General features: G+C 38.8%; 1 protein-coding gene across 5 annotated transcripts in view; it reads left to right on the top strand.

Annotated features, from left to right (window-relative positions):
- Window positions 1-20,695, top strand: part of atf7ip.L (activating transcription factor 7 interacting protein L homeolog) — a 59,495-nt gene that overhangs the window by 31,602 nt on the left and 7,198 nt on the right. For all 5 annotated transcript variants that reach the window (XM_018258729.2, XM_018258732.2, XM_018258731.2 and 2 more), the window contains exons 2-13: window positions 441-1,825; window positions 2,379-2,465; window positions 8,001-8,191; window positions 8,302-8,436; window positions 9,075-9,140; window positions 9,829-9,908; window positions 11,127-11,209; window positions 11,865-12,005; window positions 12,951-13,559; window positions 18,110-18,177; window positions 18,532-18,598; window positions 20,437-20,586. In XM_018258729.2, coding sequence (XP_018114218.1) covers window positions 448-1,825; window positions 2,379-2,465; window positions 8,001-8,191; window positions 8,302-8,436; window positions 9,075-9,140; window positions 9,829-9,908; window positions 11,127-11,209; window positions 11,865-12,005; window positions 12,951-13,559; window positions 18,110-18,177; window positions 18,532-18,598; window positions 20,437-20,586 — 3,055 coding nt within the window. In that variant the 5' untranslated portion in view covers window positions 441-447. The remainder of the gene's footprint in view (window positions 1-440; window positions 1,826-2,378; window positions 2,466-8,000; window positions 8,192-8,301; window positions 8,437-9,074; window positions 9,141-9,828; window positions 9,909-11,126; window positions 11,210-11,864; window positions 12,006-12,950; window positions 13,560-18,109; window positions 18,178-18,531; window positions 18,599-20,436; window positions 20,587-20,695) is intronic.

A 20,695-nucleotide genomic window follows, 5' to 3' on the forward strand; every position in this document is an offset into this window, starting at 1 on the left:
AGGAGAGCTGACTTCTTGCTCTCTTGATTGTAAGCAATGCAACAAGTGACAGATACTACTTTTAATTGCAGTTCATTTTGCAAATAATAAACTACTGAAAAATGTTAATGCATACTGGAAAGTTACTTATGTTTGTCCATTAAACAAAAGTGTATGTTACAGGTGCTTAATGTTGTCTGTATGGAGTCTGTCAGGTAAGAATAGGACATTAAGGTCACATAAGAAATTATTGACTTTTTTACTTAGAGTTGGTTTTTATTGCTTCAGTTAGGTAGAGTTGGTAACTCACTGAAGCTAAAAATGTACAGAGAGCTTAAAGTTCAAAAACATGTGTGCAGCATAGTCTGTTTGTAAACTAAAAGTTCTGCCATGACATTTTTGTTTGATTTAACTATAATGGATGGAAAAGTAAAATGTTCTGTGTGCCACTTTATTTACAGGTTTAAGATGGATGCATCAGAAGAACCTCAAAAAAAAGTTTTCAAAGCTCGGAAAACAATGAAAGCAAGTGATCGTCAACAATTAGACGCAGTGCACAAGGCAAAAGAGGAATTGCTCAAACCAACAGAGGTGAAGCTACTGAATGGAAATCATGAAAATGGGGATATGGATACAATTGCTGAGACACATTTTGTGGCAGACAGAAAAGAACTTAATGGCATGATAGATGTCAACTCTGAGTCTCATGAAGTTCCAATTGTCAAGCTTCCAGACATCAAGGAAGGTTTAATAAACGTTGACCAAACCAAAGACTTAAAATTAAAACTTGAACTTCAGCCTACTGAGAGTCATGTATGTCAAGACAATGAATCCAATGTGTTGGCGTATGAAGAGAAGGTACCTGTGCCATCTAATAAATGTGAAGAGCAACATGAAGAAAACAGTACTCATGTGGCACAAGAAGAAGCTGATGGTTTACAGTCATTAGATAAGACAACCACTAATATTGAATTGTCAGAAGAATTATCTGAGGTCAACAATTCTGGGGAAGAGGAAAGTCATATTGTTTTAGATGGAATTCATGAGTTAGAAGATGATAGGCCAGAGGAAGAGGTAAATGGAAGGGCACTGACAGAAGAAAATATGGATGTAGAGCATGAGGAGCAAGAGAAAATTGTACAAATGGAAGAAGAAAGTAATGACCTGAAAGAGTCTACAGATGAGCAAGGTGTAGAATCACATCTTGCGGAGGGAACGGGAGTACTGTCAAAGGAAATACTGGAAGAAACAACAGAAAATGTACATCAACAAGAAACTGAACCGGAGGGGGAAACTGAAAATGAAGCCACTATTTCCGAGGAAACCGATGATCTAGTAGATGGACAGCAAGAGGAAGAAGCCACACAGGACATGGATATAGTACAAAAAGGGGGTTGTTCAGAAGAGCATATAGAAACTCCAGCAGATGACCTTCAGCCAGCTGAAGAGGCTATATCTAGCAGTATGGAGATTGACCAGAGTATGAAAGCTGAAGAGCAAAAATGTTCAGTTGTCCTAGAATCTAATCTAGAAAAATCTGTTTTAGAGGAACAGACAGAATCTGGATTAGAAATTCCAGACACAATGGAAACAGATGAAATCATTCCAATTCTTGAAAAGCTTGCACCAGTGGAATATGAGCCTGTGGACTTTGTAAAGGCTGATTTAAACTCTGAAAGTGTTGCAGATAATGAAGAAGAAATGGGAGGCAATGAGGAAACCTCACCAAGCAAGCAAGATAGTAGAGAATCTCTACCCAGTGAAGCATTCCTTGTACTTTCTGATGAGGAAGAACCTAGTGATGAACGCTGTTCACCAGTAGTAGAAAAGACATCAGCCTCACAAGGTATAGCGCATTGCTTTTTTCACTTTGGGGTTTTCTCTTTATCGCTAATATAATTTGTATGTGTTCTGTATCTTGTTTTTAGGAACAATCTAAAAGTAGGAAAAGTGTTTTTGCTTGCATGCTAAATGGAAAGTTTCCCATGAGTAATTTACATCTTGAAACCCAACACCATCTTTAGCAATGCAGAAAAGCATAACTTGCCTCTGTATACCCCATCACAGTATCCCTTTAAAGTTTTCAACTTGTATGTATTTGTTAGTACTACAGTTCATTGTAACAGACTGCATATATATATATACTAGCTATGTTTTTTCTGCACTTCAGCATCATAAAGAATATGCTAGAAGCATGATATCTACTTTCTAGGTGCTGTTTGATACAGCTTCTTTGAATACGGGTTTCCTCAGATTCATCTCAGAAGTCATTTTTGCTTTTCCTTAGACAACATGAAAACACTTTCAAGCATAAAAAAAGATCTTGACTATTAAATAGGTTTCTGGGTTTAGTTGCTATAGAATTAAATAATTTTCCATATTTTTCTTCTCCGATGCAGATACTGATGTTGATGTTGCGGAAAAGTCGGCAGAAAAAGAGGAAGAACAAAAAGAGGAAAGTGTGAAGGAACCACAAGTTGAGAGAAGTAAGTCATTTATAGTATCCTTATATATAGCACCATTGTGTTTCATACTGCATATCATTCACTGCTGCCACAGTGGTGATTGTGTAATTCTAAGGGTGCAATAGCATACATTGTGACTTCAAGTGGTCATATGCAGAGTAAAGCTTCGGGACATTTCGCCAACAAATTTGTTAAAATGCACTGTTGTAAGTTTAGTTGGCACTACTTACCTTCGACCATCTGTGTTCAGCAACCAATAGATTGAAATCAGTTCCTGTTTTCACTTGGGTTTTCAAGTGCTCTGGCTTGCTGCAAAATGACATCTGAAAAAATTACTTTTTTTCCATTTTCTGTTAAAAACCTACAACATTTTGCCTTTGCCAAATAGATATTTTGATCGTTATGCTAAACTTGCTACTTGCCACAATTTTGCTATAGGTTAAAGTGGCCATATACAAACCAATAGGAGCTGACATTTCAGCCCTACCAGGCCTGTGTATTTTGCCTCCTGACAGGTCTGCCGACTGATACCTGGCCTGAAAATCACCTAGTAGCCCGATTTCTTTTTCTCTTAGGCTGATGTGCATTTCAACTGTCTGAAAATTATTTCAAATTATCTCCATCTTGAATTGCTCCTTAGGCAGTTTGGTCTGCATTTCTCTGGCGTCTCCGCCATATTTCATCTGACGCCAATAAAGGCTCATCACAGAGACCAGCGTGTGGCAGGCTCACACGCTGATTCTGAGGCCCCCCAGTGGGCTCTTCAACTGTCCCAATCCCTGGCATCCTTTCAGAATATACCTTCCTTAGCAGACACCATTGCTGGTACTATAGCTAGTTCAGTAGAAAAAGCGATGTCTAAGGTTCAAGAGGCTCCTATATAGAAGCGCAAGCGGCCCTTATCTAAGCGGGATGATTCGCTCTCTCACCTCTCCCCCCAGAGAGATCCGATCTCTCAGGATCCGAAGGGGAAGTATTTTCTTCACCTGACCACTCAGGAGAGGAAGACGAGGACAACATCAGGGAAAAGGACACCTCTCATGATATCGATAGCATAATTAGAGCTGTCATAGAGGTGCTAAAGCCTGACACCAGATTCCTCCTCTCATCACAAAGGTCTTTTTAAAAGACACAAGAAATCTGCAACTTGTTTTCCTTCACACGATCAGCTCACCGCGATAATTCAGGACGAGTGGAACGCACCAGAAAGGAAGTTCCAGGCATCACCCCTTCCCTAAGGAGTTAGTTGACAAATGGGCGGTACCACCACTAGTTGATGCACCAGTCTCACAACTGTCCAAAATAACCACTCTACCCGTCACAGATGCTGCTGCCTTCAAAGACCCTACCGACAAAAGGTTGGAGGGATTCTTAAAAGCAATTTTCTCAGCCGCAGGATTGGCTCTACGAGCATCCCTGTCCTCAGCATGGGTGAGTAGAGCTACAGAAGCATGGACATCCTCACTCATTCCGGGACTACAAGAGGGCACACCCCGAGCAGAATTTATTGAAACTGCACGTTGCATCGCAGAAACCAAATGCCTTATGGCTAAAGAACTGGTCAGCTGACACCAGTTCTAAGAAATCCTTGACTATCCTACCCTTCAAGGGACTGCGTCTATTCGGGGAGGAATTGGAGAAGATTATCTCACAAGCAACTGGGGGTAAGAGCACCTTTCTACCCCAATTCAAGTCACGGGCAACATCTGCTCCTCGAAGGGGAAGATTTTTTCGTGGCTTGGGTGGAAGAGATTATCACAGAAGGTTTCCATCTGGATTTCACATCCACTCCCCCCCCCCCCAGGAGATTTTTCATGTCAAAGGTCCCTTCCATTCCCAGCAGAGCACAAGCCTTCAAGGAAAGCGTCAGTCCCCTTTGGTACCTAGGCGTGATACAACTAGTTCCCCCGCAAGAGAGATTTTACGGCTACTACTCCGGGTCTGTATGGTTCAAGATGGAAACCCTGCGTTCGGTGATCCGGGGAATGGAATGGGGACATCTCCTGAATTCCCTGGACATCAAGGACGCATATCTCCACATTCCGATCTGGCCACCTCACCACCGGTACCTTCGATTTGCCTTCGGCAATCAACATTTCTAGTTCGTGGCTCTTCCGTTTGGACTTACCTCAGCTCCCCGGGTATTCACGAAACTGATGGCAGTCACTGCAGCAGCACTGAGAATACAGGGGATATCGTTAACACCATATCTCTACGACCTACTCATCAAGACGGACTCGCTTGCACAGGCCCAGCAGGATCTGAAACTAGCGCTCATCCTGATCCAACAATTCGGGTGGACCATCAATTGGCGCAAGTCTCAAGTCCATCCTTCACATAGAATGGTTTTCTTGGGTTTGGAATTCGACACAGAATTCTACCACAGGACAAACAACTCAAACTTCACAACCAGATTCAGCATCTAGCACAAACCAACCATCCGACCATACAAATGGCCATGAGGGTATTGGGGTCCATGGTGGCATCAATAGAAGCGGTTCTCTTTTCTCATTGCAATCAAAAATCCTTCAAAGCTGGAAGAGAGGCTCACTACTTCAGACATTTCTGCTGTCCACACAAACCAGAGAGTCTCTCCAGTGGTGGTTAGTTCCGACAACGTCTGGGCAACCCCAGACTGGACAGTCATGAGCAGACGCAAGTCTATCCGGATGGAGAGCAACATGGAATGGCAAGAATGCACAGGGCATTTGGACTCCCCAAGAGTCACAGCTGGCGATAAACGTCCTAGAGCTGAGGGCAATTCGTCAAGCATTGTACCACTGGGCGACTCCATCAGGCAGTCAAAGTCCAATGCAACAATGCCACAGCAGTGGCATACATCAACCGGCAAGGTGGCACACAAAGCCAGGGTGCTTTCAAAGAAGCGCAACTAATCATTCTGTGGGAAGAAAAGAATTCGTTACAGCTGTCGGCAATACACATTCCGGTAGTGTCCAATGTACAGGCAGACTTCCTCAGCCGTCATCCTCTAGACCCAGGAGAATGGGAACTACATCACGAGGTGTTTCAGGAGCTAGTACAGGTATGCGGACGGCCTCAGATCAATCTCATGGCGTCCAGATGTAAACACAAGGTTCTTCGTAGGCTGTCGAGACCCGCTGGCAGAGGGAATCGATGCAATGACGCAGCCCTGGAACTTCAAATTGGCATACACCTTCCCTTCCCATGCTTCCAAGAGTACTCCAAAAGATCAGACAGTCTCAACTGTCCGTGATCGTCATAGCATCCTTTTGGCCACGAAGAAAGTGGTTTCACAATATACAAGAACTATCAGCAGTCCAGGCAATCCCTATACCTCACATACCAGACCTACTACGTTTGGGTCCAATCAATCATCACAATCCCGGCCTGTACAAATTGAGGGCCTGGCGGTTGAGGAATCCATCTGGAGATGGAAAGGTTTTTCAGACGAGGTGATAGCCACATTATTACAAGCCAGAAAACAGTATCTTCCAAAGCTTATCATAGAGAATGGAAGACATATTGGACATGGTGTCCAAGAGGCTACCTTCCGGATATTCTCTCCTTTCTACAAATAGGCCTGAAATTAAGTTCATTGAAGGTTCAGGTATCTTTTTCAATGCAAACTGGCGCTGGAGGATTACTTCAAGAGGTGGCACATATAGTCCCTCCACGACAACCACCAACGTCCACATGAGATCTCAATGTGGTTTTAGATGCACTCCTTGACCCTCCATTTGAGTCACTAAACTCAGTGGAGCCATCATGGATGACCTGGAAGGTAGTTCTCCTTCTAGCAGTTTCATCAGCACGCAGAGTATCGGAACTAGGGGCTCTTTCCTGTGATCCTCACCTCATAAATTTTCACAAAGAAAAGGCGGTATTTCGTACCAACCCAAAATTCCTACCGAAGGTGGTTTCATCGTTCCATCTCAACCAGGACATAGTACCATCCTTATGTCCGGAGCCCAAGAATTCCAAGGAAAAACGGCTACATGGCCTTGATGTGGTACGAGCTAAAAATCTACCTATAACGATCTAAGCTGACTCGCATTCCAGCCAGACCACGAGTGGGTCAACCGGCTTCCAAGACCACCATTGCCAGATGGATAAGAGAATGCATTTGCAGGGCCTACATTGCTAAAGGAAAGGCACCCCCATTTGGGGTTCGAGCACACTACACATGAGCAGTGGGGGCATCATGGGCTTGGCGCAACTCTGCCTCGGCTGAGCAGATCTGCAGGGCGGCCATGTGGTCATCAGTTCACACTTTCACTCAATTCTATAAAATCGATTCTTTTGCTACTTCGTAGGCAGCCTTTGCCCGCAAAGTGTTGCACGCAGCAGTGCAAGACTAAAGGCCAAACATTCTAATCTATTTCACCCTCCCTACTGTTGGGGCTGCTTTGTAAAGTCCCCACTGGTCTCCTGTGTCCCTCGGAGACGCCAGAGAAAATAGGATTTATATACCTACCGGTAAATCTGTTCTCTGTAGTTGACAGGGGGACACAGGACTGACAATTTTCAAATATTGACAGCACCAGTCATGGATTTCTTTGCTTAAAATGCCTTTATTGAGACATGGGCTCAGACCCCGATACACTTGGCAACGTTTCAGACCGCCATGAACACCTGTGCTCCGTTATTTATACATAATAACACAGTGACCCCTAGTGATTCTTTTTCAGAATACAATGTTTCACATTTACAAACCATCACATTTGTATCAATTTAAATTTTGCTATACAATACATAAATATTTATTTCTCTCTACCTTTGTGCAATAAAGTGTCCTTATTTCTTTAGTGTCCATAAATTTCCTTGTGAGAAAAATATAACTTTAAAAAAAAAAATACTTTACATAATTTACTTTTAAAAACATTGTTAAAAAGATGTATTTAACGATAAACTTCACTTAAATCATATTCCCTGTTGAGGCCATGGGCAGCCAACGTTTCCAATTTTCTAATCCATCTCGCTTCTTTTTTTAATAACATTTTAACTCTATCACCACCTCTCCGCATTCTCGGAACATTGTCTATTATTTGGTATTTTAATTGTTGTACCCCATACCCCACAACAAGGAAATGGTTTGCAGGGGGACACAGGACTTCCCACCCTTTGTAAATAGTTAAATGTTGAAATAGTGTTACTGTTCTACTTATCTCTTTGTGTACGGTTACTTGGTACCAACTGAACAGAAGTACTAGGGGTAAAGCCGGAACATCCAGGCACGCCCCCTTTTTGATTATTCATCAAGTGTCCTGCCTCCAGGAGGATGGAGCTTAACCCCACTGGTCTCCTGTGTCCCCCTGTCAACTACAGAGAAACGGATTTACTGGTAGGTATATAAATCCTATTTTTTGGGCTACTTACATACATCAGTTTGCAAAAACAAAACAAAAAAATGACATTCCGTCCCCAGGATAATGGTCATGGAATGGCACTGGCGTATTATTTAGCAACGATTTTTGTTGTTTGTATCACATTAAATGATTATTTGCTTATGATGTTGACATTGTTGTAGTACCCATAGTGGTTATTCAAAATAAAGTTAGATCTGTTTTTATCCAGGTGACGTTTCTCCAGGTGGCGTTTCTCCAGGAGACGTTTCTCTAGGTGAAGTCTCTCGCCGAAAGCGCTCTAAATCAGAGGACCTTGACAATGAAAGCTCAAAGAGACGGCGTTATGATGGGGAAGAGTATGAGGCTGAATTACAAGTAAAGATTACAGCTGGCGATGATCTCAACAAGAAATTGCAGAATGTAAGTAACCATTAGTCGGTAGTTAGCTCTATTATAGTTCATATAAATCTAAAAAAAATTACTTGTGTTTAAATTGTCAACCCTGAATTGGCTGAATGGTTTGTCTGCAGGTCATCCAGAAGATGCTTGAGGAGAGGCTGAACACTTTGCAGTGTGTAGTCTTTGAGAAGACTGTAGCTGATCTTAAGACCAGAGTGGAGAAGATAGAATGCAAAAAACACGAAAATATTTTGTATGCAATACAGGTAAGGCTTTATTGATTGTATTTATTTTATGTGGAAGAATTAGCATTGTCCTGGATTTTTTTAAAGATCAATTTTGCACAGCCATTATCAATTATTCTATTTAAACTAATTTCTGTACTGATCCTGCATAAAGGTGAAAATATCTGCTCTGTTTTAAAATAGTTGCTTGGTACTCAAATGGTCGCATTGGGAATCCCAAAAACAGGAGGTCTGATGAGTGATGTGTGGGACCTCAGCCTTATGTGGCAGCCATGCTGTGCTCTACAGATCATTCATATAGATTGAATACCAAAAAACAATGCAACAAGGGGCTACACACGCATAAAGCCATTAGCTAGGCCTGCGTTGACTGCCAGTGTATGAGCATGTTTATGGCTTTCAACTCAAATGCTTTTATTTAAGTCAGAAGCCCATTGACTTATACATGGGAGCAAAACCAAAGTTATCTCATAGGAATGTAAAAAATAAAGTTGGGCCTTTAAAGTGATTTGTTCTTTGACCCATGGTCTAAGCAATCAGAAAGGACTGATTTTAGTAGCCTATTAGACTAGTTGATGGCCACTTTTGTCACGATCATTATATCCATTCAGCCAAAAACTCTAAAATTAATGTTTAATCTGTTTTCTTTTCTGTTTCAGGCTAAAATTGCAAGGTTGACAAAACGCTTTGGTGCAGCAAAGGAAGACCTTAAGAAAAGACCAGAGGTAAAACAAACTCGGCAAGCCGTGTATGATTTAAATCAAGAATCTGCTTAGAATTTGCCAGTGGAATAGGGGACTACTGTTCACTGATACATTAGCCAAAAAACTAAATTTCGAGGTTAAAATGTTCTGGCTATGTTTTCAGAAATACATACAGGGATGTTGAGATACATGTAAACCGCTTACAAGACAAGAACACGGTTGCATTGCAGCCTTTTATTTACTAAGTTCTACCCTGTATTTTTAAATGTTCAAACCTGACTGAGCATCTTAGTACTTTATGCAAACATCTTTATACGGGTATGGGACCTGGGGTTTTCAGCTTAAGGAAACTTTTTGTAATTTTGTTCACCTTAAGTTTACTAAAAGTTCATTAAACCCAAAATTATTGTTTTGTCTTCAATAACGAATAATTACATCTTAGTTAGAATCAAGTACAAGCTACCGGTTTCATTATTGCAGAAAAAAGGGAAATACAAAATGACAATTATTGTCTTAAAATGGAATCTAAGGCAGATGGCCTTCCTGTAATTTGGAGCTTTCTGGATAACTGGTTTCCGGATAACAGATCCCATACCTGCATTACTGCAAGAAAAATGTACCTTAATCCCAGTTCAATTTTACACACTCTTTATTTTTTGCACTTCAGTTGCTTATATCCTTATTTTTTGCATTTCTTATTTTAACAAAGCAATCTACAGCAGTCCTCCCTGCATCCCCAGGAAAAGCTGCAAATGAAGCGTCGACTGGCAATAACTCCCTGAGCTACAGGTGAGCCAAGTGTTTTAAAAATCTGCAGCATTGGGCCAAATAAACTGCTTAGTAGGTCTCAAAAATATGCTCTGCTTGTGTCAAATGCTCTTATATTTTTATTCTGGCAAATACTCATTTGAGCTTGTTTTAAGCCATTTTGGAATCTGGGATGTGGTCATTTGTTCACACTTAAACTGTACTTGTTCTTCCTGTGTGTTGCTGCTTTTTCAATTTATGTGTGTGTATTGAAGTAAAGCTTTGGAAATCAACTAGTATTCTTTTAAACTTAACATCAGTCTGCATAAAATGACACCGGTAACAAGATGGTGATAGTGGTTGTAAACTGAGCCCTCCAATGCCTCCTCCTTTTGATACTGTGTAACCTTTGTTGTACTTTTTAAATAAGGTGTTACGCGGTTATTGATGGTCTGCTTTTTATATATCTAAAAAAAGCAACCGAATCACTGTAAAATGACAATTTTCCTCCAGTAGAGTGCAATCTTTAATATCTAATTTTTGTGTAGTAGATACAGAGTTTTTGTTTCCAGAGCTTAACTCGACCCCCAACACACAGAAAAAAAATAGTTTGAATTTATTTTGGGAAGGAAATAGATTTTTTCGGATTTTTGTTTGTTTTATTGTAAAGCAATATAGTCGCTAGGCAACAAATCTCCCTGTCTGCCACCACCCTAAACCATCCATTCCAGGAGACTCTGTTGTGATGGGTTTGGCTTACAGATAAGCAGAAATCCAGTATGCAGGGGTTTATCTTTTCACTGGTAATCTTGATTATCTTGCAAGAAGTACAACACTAAATAATAAGATTTTTCTTGGTTAAAAGGGTTGCACAGAAGCCTTTCATTGAACATTCACCTTTCTATTAATTCTATGCAGAACTTTCACCTTTCTATTAATTCTATGCAGAATGTTCACCTTTCTGCTAACGCTATGCAGTAATTTAATCTTTTTGTTCCATTCTAGCTTTACATAGACTGTTAACATAATTACAATGGTTGTCTTGCTATTTGTATACAGAAAGCAACAAAGGCGGCCTGTGTATTAATACAGAGCTCATGTATTTAGAGCTTGCAGAGTTTTTCATTTATCATTAACTGCTTTATCTGTTTGTCTTGCTCTGTTGCTTTTTTGCCACATTTTTCATAAAAAATCAGCTTTTATAGATGTATAGAAAAGTGTTTTTGCAGTCTGTCTTGATGAAGTGCATTTATTATTTAGAGGTGGCAGCACAGTGAGGCAAATGCTGGAATCAAAACGAAATGTTGGAGAGACAGTAGCTACTTTTCAGCCCTCAACCACTGGTAAGGAATTTAATTTTTTTATCTCCTTTTTTTTTTTTAACAGAACGTTTTCTGTTTCTGTAAACCATAATGCAGACATTCTTGAGAAACTGTAATGTCTTAAAGGATTCTATCTACTAAGGGGTTGTTCACCTTTGAGAACTTCTAGTATGATGTAGTGATATTCTGAGATAATTTGCAATTTGTTTTAATTTTTTATTATTGAAGTTTTTTGCGTTATTTCACTTTTTATTCAGCAGCTCTTCAATTTGCATTTTAAGCAACTAGGGCCCAAATTACCCTAGCAACCATGCATTGATTTGAATAAGAGACTGGAATATGAATAGGAGAGAATCTGAATAGAAGGACCAGTAATAAAAAGTAGCAATAACAATACATTTGCAGCCTTACAGAGCATTTGTTCTTTTAGAAGGGGACACCGTCGCCCATTTGAAAGCTGCAAAGAATCCGAAGAAAAACACCAAAAACTAAAAAAAAAAAAATGAAAACCAATTGAATTGGAATTGGTCGTTCTATAACATAATAAAGTTACTTTAAAGGTGAACCATCCCTTTAAGATATTAAGTCTATTTGCATTTAAATATACATCACAATTGACCCTAAATTTAGCTTCTTCACTGATTTTAATGTAAAAAAAATTTATTTCTAATTCAAGGTCAGCCATCAACTCCAACAACATCTAGTTTACAGCATCGTACTCCTAGCACTACTACTCAGGTGTCAGTAAGCCAGTCAACTGCAAATACCAGTATACAGGCAAGGGCGCCTCCTGACTGGAAACTAATTCAACAAAGAAGTAAGTATGCTGTGATTTTCCATCCACTGGTCACTTATTACATCCACAGTTCTATGTTGTTTGCTGTAAATCTTCTGCATTGTGCATTCTAGGCAGAAATCATATCTAACGAAGTATTGTCATACTAGAGGTAAATGTTATTCCTTTGTCTAGCATTTTATCTTTCAGTTTTGAGAAGTTCTTGTATGTCCTAAGATGCACCACAAGTTCATTGACCGTAGCTAATCACTATGCATACATTATGGTGAAGGGATGCAGTCATTACAGAACGTACAATGCTGTTCAAATGGGAGCTAGCAAAATTATGGTATACAACATATAGATATAGAAATTTCTCATACACCTAAAAATAGTGTAATTTTAAATGAGTAGGAAAGCTACTGAAGCAGTTTGTTGCCAATAGATTAGAGACAATACTGCAAACTATAACACTATAATGCAGAATGCTTTACCATACTTGAGAAAACAGCTCTTGAAGTGTTCCGTTTAGGATAGCAACTGCCATATTGGCTTGGTGTGACATCACTTCCTGCCTGAGTCTCTCCCTGCTGGCTCTGGGCTCATATTACAGCATGGGGGGGGGGGAGAGAAGCAAAGTGAGCATGTTCAAGGCCGTGCCCTGGAGGTTTAAGATGAAAACAGGAAGTCTGATACAGAAGCCCATGTGTACACAATAGAAGGAAAGAAATGCAGTGTTTCTTTTGACAGAGGACTCAGAGCAGCATTACTTTGAGGGTTTACTGGTGTATTTCTAATAAAGCTTACTTCATTTTAGCCTTTCCTTCTCCTTTAAGCATTGTATCATTTGGAGTAATTGCAAATTGGTTTTAACTGCACTTTCATTTGTTATGCAAATTCTTTAGGTAGGAGTTCATGTTTAATAATTTTAGTTTCATGGGCTTTACTCTAAACTATTTGTGGTATTTTATTTTTCTTTTACTACAGTTAATGCTTCCAGCATTGGAACTCCTCAAAACACTCTAAACAACCAGAATAAGCCTTTGCCACCTGTTACCTCTGCTTCAGTAATGACTTCTGTTGTTCCTGCAACTACGACTGCTGTAGGGAACAACCAAGTGTCCAGCAGTAACTCCCAGCCAATGTCTGTATCCCTTCAGTCTTTGCCAGTTATTCTTCATGTCCCAGTCTCAATGCAGTCTCAGTCACAGCTCATGCAAGGCACTACAGGAACCTTCGTTACTAACCAACAGTCTGGGAATGTCGAATTCATCCCAGTACAAAATCAGTCCTCCATTAGTAATCTAACTAAAGCGACTCCAGTGTCCTTGGCACCAAATAAAACTGTTAACAGTCCCTCAATGCCAAGTCCAAGTATACAGCGGAATTCTCCAGGAAACTCTGTATCATCAGCTCTGACTGTACAGTCTATCCCAACAACACATTCAGTTGCACAGTCATCCAGACCCTCTTTGCCATCTACAGTATCTTCAGGAACTTACAATCAAGCTAACAATCGCACCACTTCCCAACTGAAATCTCCACTGTCTGTATTTAACAGTCCAAGTGCAGCTGAAGCAACAAGCTCCTCTAGAGGTGTGTTAAATCATGGCTGAGTAACAAGATTTATATACTACTTAATATAGGATTGTGTCCATATCTGAATTAGTTTTAAAATATGTACCTGGTAGTTGGTCGTGCCAAAGGCATTAAAGGAGAACTAAAGCTTAACAAACACACAAGCTAGAAATGCTGTACATTGTGTTTTGGGATTTTGTACCAGCCCCAGGCAACAAGATTTGTAAATGCAAAGATATCACCAATAGCTCTCCATCACCTTTTCTACCGATTCAACTTACATGCTCAGTGTTGCTGTGGTTACCTGATCTTAGCGACGAACTCACAAAATACTTCATACATAGAATATAAAAGTCACTGTACAAGGGTGATTAGTAATTAATTCAGGTTGGGATTACAGAAACCAGTGCAATGTGCATCAGAATTTAATAATCCGCCCTATGGCATCAACTTCAATAACATGAACGTGATGTTTTGTGGCAACTCAACTGCTGCCCAGATCACACTAAGCATGTGATGGTGAGCTCTTGTGCACAACATTTAAGGCCTTTTAATTGGTGTTAAAGATTTTGAAGCTTTAGACTAGGACTGTAAGTTCAGTATATAAATACAGCATTTCTACCCATATTGGTTTGTAGGGTTTAGTTCTCCTATAAGACTGAAAAGCCCAGTTATAAAGTAACCATAGCTGATATTTTGGCAATTCTTGTAATGATGTATATCTCCAAAGATTACTTAAATAGTTTTTTGTTAAATTCATTTCAAATCTGTATACATATTGTTTTTAAGAGGACCAGTAAAACCAAATATTTTGAAATTGCTTATATTTTGGTTTAGTCCTGTACATGTAACAATGTTTTATTTGTAGCAGAAGTACATTTTGTTTTGCAGTGTATAGGCAATCCACTTCATCTATTTTGTATCTGCTATGAAAGCACCACCTGTTTTTTTTTTTTCTCTTTTTCTTCATGGTCCTTTTAAGTTTGTTAAACATTTCCTATTGTTGGAGTGTGGTTTGGCCAATTTTGACCATACTGAATGGTAACCTTTCCTCGTGCTTGTGACCCTTTAAATCAGTGTTTCACAAACCTGAGAGGCCAGGTTTACCTGTGAGGCTCATTCGTTATCCTTATAAGGCCCACATAGACTTTGTGGAAGGGAGAAGAGAGGAAAGAACCTTGCTTTGTGACTGCAAACTGCCTTCAACGGTTAAAACCAACCCTCACCTCTGTAGGCCATGTATTGAGTCTTTCAGCGACCAACTTTTTCATTCTCCATTCGGTTAGTGGAAGGAAAGAATTATAATTCATTAATATGATTTGACTCTTGATCTTCTTTTAATTATTTCACTACGGTGAACGAATATTGCACTTTTTAAACGAATAGGAACTCTTCCTATACTTTTTCTTAAATCTGTTTTCTCTCCACGAACTGAATGGTCTGTGGTTTTTTAGGGATAAATAGCCTCTCTTTTTAGACAGAAAAGATTAACCAACGAGACCGCAGCCCTTCAGTTTCTGCCTTCTCCCACTTTGTGGTGCTCCTAGGGACTTAGAAAAATATAACTAGAAATCTTGGGAGCAACTCCACCAACTATCTTTTTTCACAATTCCTCTCTTATCCTCAAGGAGCGGTTGGGTAATTTTGCAACTGAGTAGCACTGTTTTAAATCTACTCAACCAACTTTTGTATTAATAGCACCAGTCACTTTTCTCGTATATTACTACCTCAATTATCACGATACAAACGACGTAAGAGGTCCGTTATCAATTAGTGGAGCACAGGCACTTTATAAAGCATATTAATGAATTATAATTCTCTCCTTTTTAATATAAATACCAGGAATTGTTAAATTAACCAGCATTAGAGTTTTCTTAGTTTCAACAATTGATAAAATATACACAGATTTGGTGTAGCGACAATCAATTTTTTATTGGTTGTATTTATTTAAGCACTTTACGTTTTCGGTATAAGTTGAGGAATTTTATGTACTTCCACTAACCGAATGGTGAATGAAAAAGTTGGTCGCTGAAAGACTCAATACATGGCCTACAGAGGTGAGGGTTGGTTTTAACCGTTGAAGGCAGTTTGCAGTCACAAAGCAAGGTTCTTTCCTCTCTTCTCCCTTCTACGAATTATTTTTACCCTTGTGTGTACTGTAGTTTTACGAAACAATTTAATAAAGAAAGTTAGTGAAACCCTTTTTATCACATAGACTTTGTGCTCCTTGTCCTTCTTTAAAGGAACAGTTCAGTGTAAAAATAAAAACTGGGTAAATGGGCTGTGCAAAATAAATAATGTTTCTAATATAGTTAGGCAAAAATGTAATGTATAAAGACTGGAGTCACTGGATGTCTAACATAATAGCCAGCACTCTATTATTCCAAAAATATCCCAACGCCAATTTTGAGGTTCAGACAGATATATATCTTTTTTGTTTGCGTGATCCTCTATAATACAAAGATTTATAGCGGTTAAAGGCCGCTCACCGTTGGTAGTAATTGGCTGGGTGAACCTGCCCCGAGCCCTGCACTTATTACAGAATCCTTCACACGTTATTTCCAACGGTTATTTGCACACATAGATAAATACAAGGATCAGCTTACCCTCTCCACGGGGTGACCCGGGTGCTGCCGCCCCGAGTCTGTCTCTAAGGGAGAAGTTTTCACAATGCACATCCAAGACGTTGCAGCGCACTCCAAAGTCAAAAAGATCGCTTAGGGTTCGTTTTTGTTTAAAAGATCATCCTTTATTGATTTACATCAGATTAAAAAGAACACGTTTCGTAACTATGTACTTCATCAGAGACCTCTACTTCCTGCTTTTAAGCTCTCTAACTCTGAGTTAGTCAGCGACTTGAAGGGAGGGAAATAACTATTCGGTAAGTTTACAATTTATGCTCGGCATTCAGCTCAGGTTCAAAATCAACAGGTATCGACCCATGTGCCCCCCCTCAAGTCAGAGATTGGTTACTGCTTGGTAACCAGGGTAACCAGTCAGTGGAAACCTAGAGAACTGAAAAGCAGGAAGTAGTGTTCTGGCTATTATGTCAGACATCCAGTGACTCCAGCCTTTATACATTACATTTTTTGCTAACTAACTATATTAGAAACATTATTTTGTTTTGCACGGCCTATATATTTACCCAGTTTTTAATGTTGATTCCTTTAAGCTTGTCCTACATCCCTAGATTTCTTCTGGTAGTTTGGCCATTTCCAACCATAGGGGGTTATTTACCAAACTCTGAATGCAAAAATCATGAAAAATTATTTTTTTATATATAAAATCTGACTTTTAAAAAATCACAAATTTTTCGGAATTTATTAAACCCCGAGGATGGAAAAAGTCAGAATCTGAAAATCCGGCATCTTAGACCTGTTGAGGTTGCATATAAGTCAATGGGAGAAGTCCCAATGATTTTTTGATGTGCACTGGGTTTTGGGCAATACCTCAAAGTTTTCAGGTAAAAGTTATGAAAATCTGATTTATTTATTTTTTTCCAGCAAAGCAAATTTTCAGGAAAATGTAATAAATAAGAGTAAAAAACCCGAGCGGATTTGATCAGAGTTTGTAGCAGAAAATATTGAGATAAATTCAGACTTTGATAAATAACCCCCATGCTGTTTGGAATTATTTTGCTTATTAAAATCACCAGAAATCCTGACTCTCTACATGCAGGATGTGTGCAAAATGCAGTTCATTTTTTAGATTTTGTTTGTACTGGAATCCGTTTTTTTTAAGTGAGCTCTAATTCATCTGCTAGGAAAGGAAGCCCCCCCCCCTCTTAAGATATATTGGATCTAACTGTCAATGAATATCTGACAGCCAACTGCTGCATGAAGGTATAATGAAGAGAAACAGATGCTGAGAGAGGGATAGTGAACATAAACTTGATTTCAGAAACGATGCAGAATATTTAATTGATTGTATTTAGAAAGGTTCTTATTTCAGTATGAGGAAGCTTATATAAAATTTTTGTGAGTTCCCCTTTAAAAACTCCATGTTTAAAATTAATATATATAATTTTTTCTAATAATGATTTCAGGTGTTTATGGTTTTGTTTTAAGCTATTTGCATCTCTTTAAGCTTAAGTAAATGATGCATGAAGGTATATTAAATAGTGAATAAAGTACCCCCTCTTGTAAAATGTAAGGATATTATAAGTTACCGAGGAGTTTCATGACCATATAAAAACATATGGCCGAGTGTTTTCATACAGGTCATGGAACTCCGAGGTAACTTCTAATATATTCATATTTTACAACTGGGGGTACTTTATTTATATTACACAAATTTCCGTGAGTCATGTGACAGAAATGACATCAGAACTCACCGTTTATAACTGATGACATCAGAACTCACAGTTTATAAGGATATAATTTACAAGATATTCATAGCTTTTGTGTATTATAAATAAATATTTTATACCACTCTCCAGTATATTTATAGTGTAAGAAGGCATGGCCTATTATGGAAACTGGTGTCCCTTAGCTTTCTGAAATCTGCCTGCCATTTTTATTTTCACCCAGTTTCAAGAATAATTTTTGTTGTTGTTTTTTTTCTTTAAGAACTGCAAGCCAACAGAACATCTGCAGAAAGTGTCTCCAGCAAGAGGGTAGCTGAAAACTCAGCTGTGGTAGGTTTAGGCTTAAGTATTTGTGTGTTCCTTTTGGTTCCTTTCTCAAGATTTATTCTTTAGTCAGTAATTATATAGAATTTTTTGCCACGCATAGCAAACGAATGTGTGTTAAAGCTCCCCCTCATAGTGACAAGTAGAAATATCAGATATATTGCATACACTTGGGTATACATAACATTCGTTATACACTTGTCAAGTTTATCTAAAACTTGATGTTTCCATAATTGGGACTGTATGAAAATCTTAATATCTTTTCTAAAGAATGTTTCTTATAAGAGCACTCCAGAAAAACCTGTTTTGTTGTTATAATGCCCAAAATTCAGTTTAATTCAAATTAATTTGTTTCCGTAGGGTGGAAAACCTGGTGGAGTTATTGACCTCACACTAGATGAAGAAGATGTTGAGATTACCTCTCAAGGTGATTTTTTTTTTCTTGGCGTTAAAAATGCAGAGAATTGTAACCAAAATGAGTTACTATAAAGCAAAGCTTTAATTGTAATCTTGTAATGGTGATCACAATACTGCTTACCGTATATACTCGAGTATAAGCCGAGATTTTCAGCCCCCAAAATATGCTGGAAAACTCTACACGATTTATACTCGGGTCAAGTGCAAAAGTGGTCGCCAGCGTCTTAAGAATAGTCGCCGTCGTACAAGAATAGTCTCCAAGACTCCAATGGGAGCAGAAACCCTAAATTTTTTGATTGAAACTTACCAGAAGCTGCTGCATTTCTCACCCTAGGTTTATACTCGAGTCAATAAGCTTTCCCAGTTTTTGGAGGTAAAATTAGGTACCTCGGTTTATACTCAGGCGGCTTATACGCGAGTATATATGGTAATCTGCAGTGGAGCACAATAGTTGAACGCGCTGTAAGACATAGGGATGCACCGAATCCACTATTTTGGATTCGGCCGAACCCCCTAATCCTTTGTGAAAGATTCGGCTGAATACTGAATCCGAGAAAGGGGTGAGAAAGGGAAAACATTTTTTACTTCCTTGTTTTGTGACAAAAAGTCACGCAATTTCCCTCCCTGCCCCTAATTTGCATATGCAAATTCGGATTCGGTTCGGCCGAGCCGAAGGATTCGGCAGAATCCAAATCCTGCTGAAAAAGACCGAATCCTGGATTCGATGCATCCCTAGTAAAGCTCCCTAGTAAGACATAATACTGCATGCAGAAACAATAATCTACTGCAGGAGCAGAGGTCCAGGGTCAATTTGGAGACTTGTCATGAGCTGACAATTGAGATGCCAAAAATGCCCTCTTCCCACTTACAAACTAGAAGAGTTGGTATCAGCTGAGACCCCTGATACTGAATGCTGTAGGTAACATTTTCTTATCAGCTGATTTCTTATTAAATGCCAAGTACTGATGTCTATTGTTAGCAGGAATTTGGTATTCACTAATAATGTAATTATTAAACAAATGGTGCTTAACGCCATTGCAATAGTTTAACTGTGGGTGTTTTTAAGGTTTAAATGGACTCTACACCACATGCCTGAATGTGCAGAGACCTGCACTAGTGTTGAATTTCATGTGCCCCATCATTGAGCTATAAACAATCATGTCGGTGCTGGATATCCAACACGAGTAATGGCTGCTTCTCTATAGTGAGCAGTGCAACTAATATCTGAGCCTTTATCATTAGGTTGCAGATTTATTAAAGTTGAATGGTAAATTCGAATTTTCAAAAAAAAAAATTGTGTCAAAACTCAAAAATTTTAATAATATTAATAGGTTTGTGAACGTTTAACATGTGTATGAAGGATGTACTGTGGAGAGGAAAGTTTTAATTTATTGTCTCCAGTATATCCAGCATGTAATTTTGTGCTCCAGTGATGTCGACCTAAAAACCCATTCAAAGATGGTAAATGGAAAATATTAATGTGGAGCTCTATGACTTTGTTTTAGGTTTTTTTTTTTTTTTCAGAGCTCTAAATTCTAATGTCTCTACCCGACCTCTCTTTTTTGACAGCAGTACTCTTTGTTATTACAAGAGTTGGCAAGAATTCTATTCACCCGCATTTTAAAGAGAAGACACAACAAATGTTGAATTGTCTATTATACATAGTAATTTCTATTCTATTTTTTTTATATATATATATATGGCTTTTTATCAAATTTACTTAAATACAATTTCAAGCATTACGGAGGACAGTATATTTATAAAACTGTTTTATTTGGAAAAAGAGCAGTAAAGTGGTGAATTTTTATTGTGTTGTTATTAATTTGAATCTTTGCTTATAACATTTAGATTCCAGGAGGACAAGTACTGGTTTAGCAGGAAACGTCCAATCACAAATGATAAGTCGGCCATTACAACCTCCACAACCAAACACTTTGCAGTCACCATCTACATCTGCAAGTCTACCTTCTCAAGCCACCATACATGTATTACCTACAGGTACTTCAGCTTTCTGATATTTACCTTTTGCATTTTTGTATTTAAATCCTACATTCTTCCTTTTTAAAGAATTGATATTCTTGTTCGTCTAAGACTATTGGAACAAAAA

The sequence above is a fragment of the Xenopus laevis genome, chromosome 4L, assembly GCF_017654675.1.
Source record: "Xenopus laevis strain J_2021 chromosome 4L, Xenopus_laevis_v10.1, whole genome shotgun sequence".
In the NCBI taxonomy this organism is placed as follows: domain Eukaryota; kingdom Metazoa; phylum Chordata; class Amphibia; order Anura; family Pipidae; genus Xenopus; species Xenopus laevis.